The sequence below is a fragment of the Budorcas taxicolor genome, chromosome 7 (assembly GCF_023091745.1).
Source record: "Budorcas taxicolor isolate Tak-1 chromosome 7, Takin1.1, whole genome shotgun sequence".
In the NCBI taxonomy this organism is placed as follows: Eukaryota; Metazoa; Chordata; class Mammalia; order Artiodactyla; family Bovidae; genus Budorcas; species Budorcas taxicolor.
In genome coordinates, this window is record NC_068916.1 from 3,286,045 (window position 1) to 3,297,066 (window position 11,022).

At 57.4% G+C, this 11,022-nt stretch overlaps 1 protein-coding gene and 1 non-coding gene across 3 annotated transcripts in view; both read left to right on the forward strand.

The window, feature by feature from the left end:
- The window catches only part of TBC1D9B (TBC1 domain family member 9B), a 40,813-nt gene extending 30,701 nt beyond the window's left edge, over positions 1-10,112 (forward strand). Inside the window, exons 13-22 of one of the 2 annotated variants that reach the window (XM_052642432.1) lie at positions 274-403; positions 533-631; positions 1,266-1,334; positions 2,305-2,545; positions 2,960-3,025; positions 4,557-4,628; positions 4,859-4,909; positions 6,867-6,926; positions 7,677-7,783; positions 8,826-10,112. In XM_052642432.1, coding sequence (XP_052498392.1) covers positions 274-403; positions 533-631; positions 1,266-1,334; positions 2,305-2,545; positions 2,960-3,025; positions 4,557-4,628; positions 4,859-4,909; positions 6,867-6,926; positions 7,677-7,783; positions 8,826-9,512 — 1,582 coding nt within the window. In that variant the 3' untranslated portion in view covers positions 9,513-10,112. The remainder of the gene's footprint in view (positions 1-273; positions 404-532; positions 632-1,265; positions 1,335-2,304; positions 2,546-2,959; positions 3,026-4,556; positions 4,629-4,858; positions 4,910-6,866; positions 6,927-7,676; positions 7,784-8,825) is intronic. The other variant, XM_052642433.1, reaches the window with a different exon arrangement.
- A 356-nt stretch (positions 10,113-10,468) lies between these two features.
- Positions 10,469-10,541, forward strand: TRNAA-UGC (transfer RNA alanine (anticodon UGC)). Its single transcript has one exon. It is a non-coding gene; the product is annotated as a tRNA-Ala (tRNA).
- Positions 10,542-11,022: the final 481 nt, after the last annotated feature.

Genomic DNA, 11,022 nt, shown 5'->3' on the forward strand with positions numbered 1-11,022 from the left:
CAGCCTAGCTTTCTCAGAATTAAGTGCTCAAGCCTTCCAGGGGGGAGGCCTTCTCCCATTGCCTCCAGGGGGCACCCCTGATTTGCCAGGGCACCCGCCAGGGCATGCCTCTCCCTGCAGTGACCCATCTTTCGCCCTCCTAGAGGATGCCCGGCCCTCGGCATGCTTGCTCGTTGAGAGTCTAGGCAGATTAAGTCTCCACATCATTCAGCTGTGGGTGAGACATTCTGTCACCTGCAGGGGATCTAGACTTCTGTCCTCCAATCCTTACAGATACCTGGATAATGTGGTCAATAAGCAGAGTGTGTCTCCTCCTATCCCACACCTCCATGCCCTGCTGACCAGTGGAGATGACCCTCCTGAAGAGGTGGACATCTTTGACCTCCTGAAGGTGTCATATGAGGTCAGCACTCACCAGGACTATTTGGCCAGACCACTCCATCGGGCTATGTGGGTGCAGTTGGCCGGGGTGGGTGGCTGGCCTCTGCTTTGTGGTTCCACCTGATCTCACTGAATCACCTCTGACTGGTAGAAATTCAGCAGCCTGAGGGCGGAGGACATTGAGCAGATGCGGTTTAAACAGAGGCTTAAAGTGATCCAGTCCTTGGAGGATACAGCCAAGAGGAGTGTGGTATGGATGGACCTGGGCTCTCGTGGCCCCAGGGCGCGAGCTGGAGCTGGGGTTGGGATGGGGACTAAGTGGACTGCGTCTGCCGAGCCGCCCCAGCCTGCCCTGAGAAGCGGGGTGCAGGGCCCCCAGCACTGTCCTGGGTGGGACTGGGATGCAGAAGTGGAGGTGCAGATTTGGGGATGTGGGGAGAGGGCTGGTCACTGTTTTCTGTTGCAGATTGGTCACAGGGAAGCTTCTCTTTTGCCTTGATGCCTGAAGGCCAAGCACGAGCCCACTCTGGACTGAGCCCACCAGCCTGGCTTTAACCCCTGCCCCTGGCTAGTGACAGCCCCTCAGCCCCTGCCCACTCAGCCCGCTGACCTTGATGTCAGATTTTGCCCTCTTGTCTCTATAGGAAGAAATCACTGGGAAGTTCTAAGTTATGTTCCAAAGAGCTTTGCCAGGGCCTTTCTAGGAATCCAGATGGCAGTTTCTAGATCACCACCCCTCACCCCATGTCCCGGACTCGGTGTTCAGAACAAAAAGGCCCCCCAGCTGGCAATAGCAGAAGGGTAGTTGGTGCCACATGGGGATTCCCTCAAAGAGCAAGACCTTGGGAGTTCATTAATACGTCTTGCATCTCTTTTCCTTCTAGGTCCGAGCTATACCTGGGGACATTGGTTTCTCAATTGAAGAACTGGAGGACCTTTACATGGTTTTTAAGGTGACAGCCAAGAGCAAGGGAGGACCAGTACCCCATCCTAGCCCCCTAAATTCACCCTCTGTGCTGCAGCCTCCCGCCAGGAGAGGTGTAAAACATTTAAAACATCCTCAGATGCAGTTATTACAAAGCTCACGTGGTAGACTTTAATCCTTTCCAGAGTTCAGGCAAGATGCTCTTTTAAGTGGCTGAAAATTTGCTGAAGTCAGCTTACACAAGAGGGAATGCATTGGCTCATGAAACTGGAAAGTCTAGGGATGTGCAGCTTCAGGCATGGCCGGATCTAGGTGTTCCGACGTCCTGTCAAGCTCCGCTGTCAGACGTCACGGGGACTGCTCTCCCTGCAGAGCGGCAGGACGGTTGTCCTCCAGGGTCATCCTTGCCACAACCCCATGCAAAGAGACTTTTTCCTCCCAGGTGGTTTTAACAAAAAGCCCAGGGTTGATTGCTGGAGTGACTCAGGTTAGGTGCTGTGGCTACAGGACGCCACTCACGGCTGACCCCAGGCTGGGCCACATGCACGCTCCATGGCCTGGGTTGGGAGCTTTTCCTCCAGGAGAAGTTCAGGTGCTGGTAACTGAGGAACGGGAAAGGGCATGAAGAACAAGCAGAGATAGCCACGTCTGCACCGCCTGCCCGCTCCCCCTGCCATGTCCCATCTGCCCGTCCCGCTGCCTGGGGTTCAGCCCCCTAGGGAACCACCCTGGGACGGCCTTCGGGTCAGAGTCGTCCAGCCAGTGGCCCGCTGTGCCTGGTGGTCCTCGGGCCCTGTCTTGACGCCCACGGCTCTAAACAAGGGGGTGACGGTGCCGGCGCCGGAGGCTCTGTGACATGCTGTCTCGCCCAGCGCTCACTGTGCAGGAGGCAGTGGACTTGGATGGAGGAGGCGGGCGAACACACCAGTCAGCCTGGTGACCCTGAGCACCCAGGGCCCAGGAGGCCAGGCCGTCTCACCAGGCTATGCCCCCTGCAGGCCAAGCACCTAGCAAGCCAGTACTGGGGGAGCAGCCGCCCTGCGGCTGTGCGTCGGGACCCCAGCCTGCCCTACCTGGAGCAGTACCGCATTGACGCCCACCAGTTCCGGGAGCTCTTTGCCAGCCTGACGCCCTGGGCCTGTGGCACCCACACACCTGTGCTGGCAGGGCGGATGTTTCGGCTCCTGGATGAAAACAAGGACTCGCTGATCAACTTCAAGGAGTTTGTGACGGGGATGAGTGAGTGGCTCTAGGGCCTGCAGGGACTCGTCCCTATCCTTGCCCTTTCTCAGGAAACTGCCAGGTACCAGTCCCAGCCAGCCTGCCCATCATAGCGAGCCCAGGGCAGCCTAGAGCCCTTAACCTTTGATAAAGGAGGGCAGTTTTCCCACAGAGATAGGTGATGGGAGCCTTCCCCTTCCCTCCCCTCCCCTCCCGTCCCTCAGTTTGCTGCTGGAGGCTGGGTCTGCAGGCCCCCGAGAAGGAGCAGGCCTGAGGCCTGGTGCTCACCCCTGGGGCCTCTCCAGGGAGAGAGTCGGGTGGTGAGGAGCATCCCACTGGAACCCCCTGGAGGAGGAGGACTCGGATCTGGCCTGGCCATGGGGCTCTTGTGCCCTCCTGCCAGCCTGCCTTCCTGCTGGCCTTTCCCCACAGGTGGGATGTACCATGGGGACCTGACAGAGAAGCTCAAGGTTCTCTACAAGCTGCACTTGCCTCCAGGTGAGCGCCGCCTTGCCCACTCCCCGGCAAGGGCTCTCCAGGGTGCAGAGCCGGAGCTGCGGCCTTCCAAGGCACAGGCCTCTGTGCGTTGCTGGGCCTCGTGGCCGCTGGGCTCCCAGCACAGCGGAGGCCCCCTTATCCTGACAGAGTGCAGGGCAGCCAGCGGATGGGGCTGAGGCCAGGCCAGTCTCCGTCTGAGAGCAGGGCCCCCCGGGGGACGTGCAGGTGTCTCGGGGCCCCACGCACGGGCAGAGGCCCAGACGCAGCACCAGGCCCCTCCGTGGACCCCCGGAGGGGGTGGCCACAGGCGTGGAGACTCGGGTTTGAGTCTTCTCAGTTCATTGGCTAGTCCTTAAATCTGTCAAGGACTCCTGTCTGTCAGCGGAGGGGCAGCCTGGGGGCACCGCCGAGGCCCAGGGGAGGCCAAGGAGCCTGTGTGGCTCTCTCCCCTGCCTTCTCTCGCAGTGCGGGGCCCGCTGGGACACGGACAGTGGGTAGCCTGTGTCGGCCTAGCTCAGCGGACGTGGCCACTCAGAATTCGGCAAGGGCCGGGGGTGGGCTTCCGTATTTTCACAGAGGGAGCTGAGACTGGGGCAGGCGAAAGTTCTAGCCCCAGGGGTTCTGCTCTGGGGTAGAGCTGTCCTGGGTTCCTGCTTTTGTCCATGACCCTGCCCCCCCCATGGAGTCAGGAGCTGCCTCAGAGTTGGCCGGAGTAATTTATCATCCCAGAGACCTGACTGACTGGGGGCAGGGCCCAGACTGTAGTTCTAAAGCTCCCTACAGGGCTCTCTGCATCCAGAGTTGGAGAGCCCTGCTTCTGACACGTAGCACAGGGATTCTTACCTGTGGCTGGTCTTTCCCTGTTGCAACAGGCAACAGTGGTCTTGGTTACACCTCCTTGGGAAAATTGGCACAGGCACTTTTCATTCTGCTGAGAGAGGCTTGAGCTGGGCAGACCCCACTGGGCCAAGAGCCTATAGATGAGGAAATGTGGGGCCGGCCCTGCCACTCCCAAACCACCTCTGCCCACCTTGCTTCACCTGGGGCCTAGTGACGGCCCATACCTACCACCTCCCCACGGGGCCATGCACCATTAAACCTTGCTCACTCCCTCCCCCTCCACAGAGTGGGGAGAACTGAACCAGGAACAGAGACTGTCGCAGAGTGAGACAAGCCAGTACATACTGGTGTGGGACAGTGCCCAAGGGTATGACATGAGAACAGGTTGTCTGTGCCTGCTTGGCCCCTGCGCACGTCCCGAAAGGATCCTCTGGGCCACAGCATCACGGAGTGGGGAAAAGGATGGCCGTTCAGCCAACTCCTCTGACTGGATGTGTATTGCAGTTTCAAACACAGTGTACAAGTTAACCGGAAGCAGTCACCAGCTGTTAAGCACTGTGACGACACACCGTGTTGGTGGGCACGCTCAGTGGGGGAGGGGAGGGACTTTGTCCAGGACTCGGGGAGGTTTCCTCTGGTGAGAGTCAGGTTGTTCCCTCCTGCCCTCACTCTCCTCTCTCTCCAATCACAGCCCTGAGCCCCGAGGAGGCTGAGTCAGCCCTGGAAGCAGCCCATTATTTCACCGAGGACAGCTCCTCAGAAGGTGAGCACTCTCCACCACTGGCCCCAGGCCCTGTGCCAAGCAGAGTTGCTGAGGGCCGTGCGGGTGGCCTGCAGCCCTCCCCGGGCGTAGGGGGTGTGCTGCACGGGGGAGCTGCAGAACAAGGGCCAGGGCCCCAGGAATATTCTCACTCCTGTTTCTCTTGTCTCTGCCTTCCTGGACCCTGGCTCCTCCTTCCCTCTGCCTCTGCTCCTCCTCACTGTCCCTTCCAGCGTCTCCTCTGGCCTCCGATCTGGATCTTTTCCTGCCCTGGAAGGTTCAAGGTCAGTGCCTGGGGGGCAAGGGTGCCCCCTTTGCACTTGGCTTCCCCAGGGCCTTGGGCTTCGTCTTCTGAACACTCCCCTGCATGGTCAAGAGGCCTGGAAGCTCTTGGTCCCTGAGATGGCTCCTGTGTGGCTAAGTTCTGAATAGCCAGCTGCAGACCTGGGTGGAGAGCGGCAGCTGCCGTTCTTGTCGTAGGGGCAGAAAGTGGTGACACACAGCATCGTGGTGTTGCATAGGTACCAGCGTATCACCTCCTGGCCACATGGAAAAACTATTCTGTCATCGTGGTCATAGGAAAAACACGAAATACTGTTGTTTGTTACAAAGCTGTCATTGTGATGACACAGATGAGTGGAAGTAGAAAAGTGGTGGAGGCTTTCCTAGGAAACAGTTTCATGTTCCACACAGCTTTTTAGTTGAGGAAAAATGTATGTGTTGAGTGCCTGTTAGAAGTCAGCCCTGTGCTGCATTTAAAGCCCGCAGGGAGCACTGAGCCCAGGGCGGTGGGGTATTCCGGGCTGGGATCTGGCAGTCAAGCGGGCAGTGTGTAATGCACCCAGAAAACCTACCAAAACACCACCCTACCATGATAATACACACTCAAAAGGGAAACTAAAAGATCCTATCAAGATACCCAAAGCAATCCTACTGACAGTGTCAAAGGCTTACTTGACTGTGAAGCTTGGGGACCTTGATTTCAATTATACAAACTAAAAAACAGAGGTATCTTCTGTCATACTTGGAACCTAAGCAAATAGGCTTGTCCCAGGCACCTGAGAAGAGGCCACGACCTGGGGGTACAGAGCCCTGTCCTCGGAGCTCACGTAACCTCCAGGCAGCGGTCCATTCTCTGATGAAAACCCTGAGCCCAGAGGGCTGCCGAGGGTCGTTTGGAACTGGCACCTGCCTCCCCACCTGACGTTCCCCCAGCCACACCCACTCAGGGGGCAGGTCTGGCAGGGCTGGCACCTGCCTCCCCACCTGATGTTCCCCCAGCCACACCCACTCAGGGGGCAGGTCTGGCGGGGCTGGCACCTGCCTCCCCACCTGACGTTCCCCCAGCCACACCCACTCAGGGGGCAGGTCTGGCGGGGCTGGCACCTGCCTCCCCACCTGACGTTCCCCCAGCCACACCCACTCGGGGCAGGTCTGGCGGGGCTGGCACCTGCCTCCCCACCTGACGTTCCCCCAGCCACACCCACTCAGGGGGCAGGTCTGGCGGGGCTGGCACCTGCCTCCCCACCTGATGTTCCCCCAGCTGCACTCCCTGAGGGGGCAGGTCTGGCGGGGCTGGCACCTGCCTCCCCACCTGATGTTCCCCCAGCTGCACTCCCTCAGGGGGCAGGGCTGGGGGGCTGGGCAGCCTGCTCTCCCCACCTGACGTTCCCCCAGCCGCACTTGCTGAGGGGGCAGGGCTGCGGGGCTGGGCAGCCTGCTCTCCCCACCTGACGTTCCCCCAGCCACACCCCCTCAGGGGGCAGGGCTGGGGGGCTGGGCAGCCTGCTCTCCGCAGGTCCATGGTGCACACGTATGTGTCACTTTAAGAGATGCAGTGCTGAGCACAGGATGCAGGGACGTAAAATTCTTCATCAGCCGGCGTGGCAGTTACAGGCTGAACTGGTAACAGAGACTCCCCCGAGTTTGACCTTTATCGGAGGAAAGTATAAAATTGTTGGTCTCAGGATTTTTGCCGGTAACATGCATCGTCGTTGATTTAAGGACTGTGTGGTATGACTCGTATTCTTTGGAAAGAGGAGATGTGCGAGTTCAGTGGCTGGCTCGTTTAACGTAACCAGGTGGAGTGAGCTGGCCCTGTGTGGGGCAGAGAAGCAGCAGCCTGCAGGACCTGCTGGGCCAGGGCCCAGGACCAGGTCCACGTCCACAGGAGAGCACAGACTAGACCTTAGTGGTTTGGAGTCATAACAGAAGAATGTTCTTGTCCTTTTTGTTGTCCAGAAGTATTACAGCAGGAGGAACGAGAGGAAGCTGGAAATGACATCCAAGATAAAAGAAGAGGTGTGTGTGTGTGTGTGTGTGTGTGTGTGTGTGTCTGCTGATGCTGGTAGAGGTCCTGGGGGGGTGGGATCTGGTCGCCCTGTCACTGCAGAATAACCCCTGTACCTTATGGCAGATGCATGCCCGATAGCAGAGCTCTCGCTGAGGTAAAGGCCCAACCCATCAGCCACCCAGCTCTCACTCATCAGTCCCAGGCCTGAATTTCCTGTGGCCACAAGCACCCCCAGCCATCACTGCCTCCCTCTGGGGGTGCCCTGGCTCTCCATGCCACCCTTTCTCCAGCCTCCACGCGGTCCCATCACCATCTTGGGGAGGACATAATGGGGCCATCGTCATGAGCTTAGCTCAAACCTACTTCAGCATAGCTCGGGGGGGACCCTTGAGTGGTCCTGCAGGGGTCCCCAGCCTCCAGGATCTAACGCCTGATGATCTGAGCTGCAGCAGATATAATAATAATAAAGTGTGCAGTGAATGTAATGCACTTGAATCATCCTGAAACCATCCCACCCCCACACCCCCAGTCTCTAGAAAACCTGTTTTCCATGAACCTGGGCCCTGGTGCCGAAAAGGTTGCGGGCTGCTCTGTGTTTTTCCCATCACTACCTCCCCAAACACCAGGGTGCTTTGTAATAGGGCCCCGGTAACTTCATGCCAGATAATCCTTAAACCCCGTTATCCCCTGCTACCAGCCCCCAGCCCTCTTTCTCTCATTTGACAGATGGAGATTAATCTTTTTCTTCCAACTCACAGAGGAGAAGGGAACTAGCCCTCCTGACTATCGGCACTACCTTCGAATGTGGGCCAAGGAGAAAGAGGTTCAAAAGGAGACGATTAAGGATCTTCCCAAGATGAACCAGGTAGGCCCAATCAGAACACCCAAGAGATGTTTCTGGAAAATTCCGACCAAGTCTGGACCCTCCCACCCTCCTGCACCCCTGCAATGGAGGGATTCTCCTGCCTACCTTTAGACCCACCAGTCAGCGGCAGTCAGGGACCGCCTAGGAGGATAGGGGCCGGTTGTTCCAGGGCCTTGTCCAGAACACTCCCTTGGTGCTGACTTGATCGGCATCCGTGAACCGGAGAAGCGCTGGGGAAGGTCAGCCTCAATAGGCAGAAACTCACACTGCTGTTCGTGAGCTGGCGCCACGGCACTCGTCCCTCCGGCCTGGCTCCGAGCCGCGCACACAGGCCCACTTGCCCCCTGCCCGATAGTCACATGCGGGTCTCCAGGTCAGGACTGCGGCCTCCGGGCTCTTAACAGCCAGGACCACAGACATCTAACCAAAGGCCGCTGCTGAGCGGCAGCCTGATCACGGCCTGCTCTGCCCAGAGGGGCCCCTTGCCATCTGGGTGCTCTTTCACCCACAGGCCTGAAGAATGGGATGCCCTGTGGAGGCAGCTTTCATCCCATTCTCAGGCCAAGAGGCCTAAATGTGGTTTCAGGATCTGAACTTGACCTCGTCATCCCTCTCAACTAACCCAGGCTGCCTTACCTTGTCACTCTCTAAAGAGCTTTGTTAAGGAGAGTTGAAGTGGCTTCTAATTAAAGATCTGAAACACTCAAACTGATTCTAAAACACAGTGAAGTCCTTGGCATCACTGGGATTGAAAAGTTATGACAGACATAGGTCTGTCTCTGCTAACAGAACAGGCATAGAGAGACTCCAAACGTCTCTGTATGTGCTGAAAGAAAGACAGCTAGAAAAGAAAGCCTTTCCCTCTGCACCTCAGTGTCCTAATCTGTGAAATGGGTTACGTCAAGGCACAAGTATATGAAGATAACTAACAAGACAACACCCTCACCCCAGTCGGAAGGCCAGCATTGTGAGTGGCTGACTGGAGGTAGTCTGACCCACCTTTCATCATCTCCCCGCCCCTTTTCTGTTTTTCCCTTGAAAGGAGCAGTTCATTGAGCTGTGCAAAACGCTTTACAACATGTTCAGTGAAGACCCCATGGAGCAGGACCTGTACCACGCTATCGCCACGGTGGCCAGCCTGTTACTCCGCATCGGGGAGGTGGGGAAGAGGTTTTCTGCATGGCCAGGCAGGAAGTCCAGGGACAGTGCCCCCGATGAGGATGAGCCACCAGCCCCAGACCCCCCTCAAGACCCCGCCTGGGAACTTCAGCCACCAGCTGCAGGGGACCCCCAAGCCAAAGCAGGTGGAGACACCCACCCTGGGAAAACACCACAGGAGAGCCAGGCGGTGGGTGAGGGGGGCGGCGGTGAGGGGCGGGGCTCTCCCTCCCAGCCTCTGTCCGACGACGAAACCAAAGACGACCTGTCCACGTCCTCCTACTCCGTGGTCAGCACTGGCTCCCTGCAGTGTGAAGACCTGGCTGACGACACAGTGCTGGTGGGCGGAGAGGCTCGCAGCCCTGTGGCCACCACCCACGGTGGGGGTGCTGTTGACACAGACTGGTGCATCTCATTCGAGCAGATCCTGGCCTCCATCCTGACAGAGTCTGTGCTGGTGAACTTCTTTGAGAAGAGGGTAGACATTGGACTCAAGATCAAGGACCACAGGAAGGTAGAGAGACAGTTCAGCACCTCCAGTGACCATGAGCAGTCTGTGGTTCTGGGCTGAGGGCTCCAAGGCCTGCGGACTGGCCTCTCTTCCCTCCTTCCCTTTGTTTTCTCCTTAAGGACACATCCCTCCAGTTCTCCCCAGAAGAATTGAGTTGTAAATGGAAAGAAGGCTGAACAGTCACAGTTGGGGCCAAGGCAGGGGGTGCCCAGCCCCTCATTCTGCCTTGGGCCTCCTGGCCCCTGCAGTGTCGGGGGCTCTGTGACCTGCCCTTGCTTGCCCTGCACTGTGGCCAGGCCACGCCCTGTCCTCCTCCTCGTCCCCTGCAGCCACGTGCTCTGGGGGCTTTCCTGCCACTGGGCCCCAGGTAGGGAGGTGGTGTGCCTGTTGGGCACCGTGGTGAGAACTTCGAGATGCCTTCGAGGAGCCCCGAGCCTGCTTCTGGTTGAGGACACGGGCAGAAAGCATCTACTGCATCAGGGTGGGTTACCTCCAGCACAGATGTTCCTCTCAATTCTCTTCCAGCTCGTCATCCTCACCATTAACCTTAAAAACATATCCCTCGGGTCCTGATATGTTTCCTTGTATTCATTTCAGTTGGCTAAAAAGAATCACACTATGCTCAATGCCTTAATAAATCCCTGAAAGAATGAAAAACCACACTGTGTATAGAGAATTAATGTGACCCTCAACCACTGCTTCAGCCTCCTGGCTTCTGCCCAGGCAGGTATGGGGCCGAGGCCATACTCCGGAACTTCCCAACACTTAAGTCTCTCACAGGAAGTGAGGTTTCAAGACCCCAGGCAGGAGGGGGACACGGAAGCTGCTGACGCAGACTGGGCAGGGCGTGTGCAGAGCTGTACGCACAGAGAAAACCTGCTCTGCGGGGGTCAACAGCCTGGGTCTAGGGGTAGGAGCCGTGTGCTCAGGCCTGGCTGCAGTCAGCCTTTGGGTTCAGGAAGCAGAGTGTAGGGACATGTGCAACAGGCTGAGCCATAAAGACCCCCAAGCTTTGTAGCAGGTGTAGCTCAGTGGTAGAGCGCATGCTTTGCATGTATGAGGTCCCGGGTTCGATCCCTGGCATCGCCACTTTAGCTGAACTACAGCTTCAGCTGACTTCTCACCATTTAATCCTTGAAAGGATTAATATTGAAGCATTTTCACTTTCATGCATTGGAGAAGGCAATGGCAACCCACTCCAGTGTTCTTGCCTTGAGAATCCCAGGGACAGGGGAGCCTGGTGGACTGCCGTCTTTGGGGTCACACAGAGTCGGACACGACTGAAGCGACTTAGCATAGCATAGCTTTGCAGCAGGAGCTATCATGTCCAGCATTTGGCCCCAACACAGTCACCCCTCATTTTTACTAAAAGATAACATCTCTGTGGCTCTTGTTTGGCTTTTTAATTGAATAGCCTTACTGAGGCAAAACTTACATACCATAAAATTCAGCTGTTTTAAGCTACAATTCAGCGATTGTTAGTAAACTGAGAGCTGTGCAGCCATCGCCACAGTTCAACTTTAGAATATTTCCATCACCCCAGAAAGACCCCTCCTGCCCATGTGCTGCC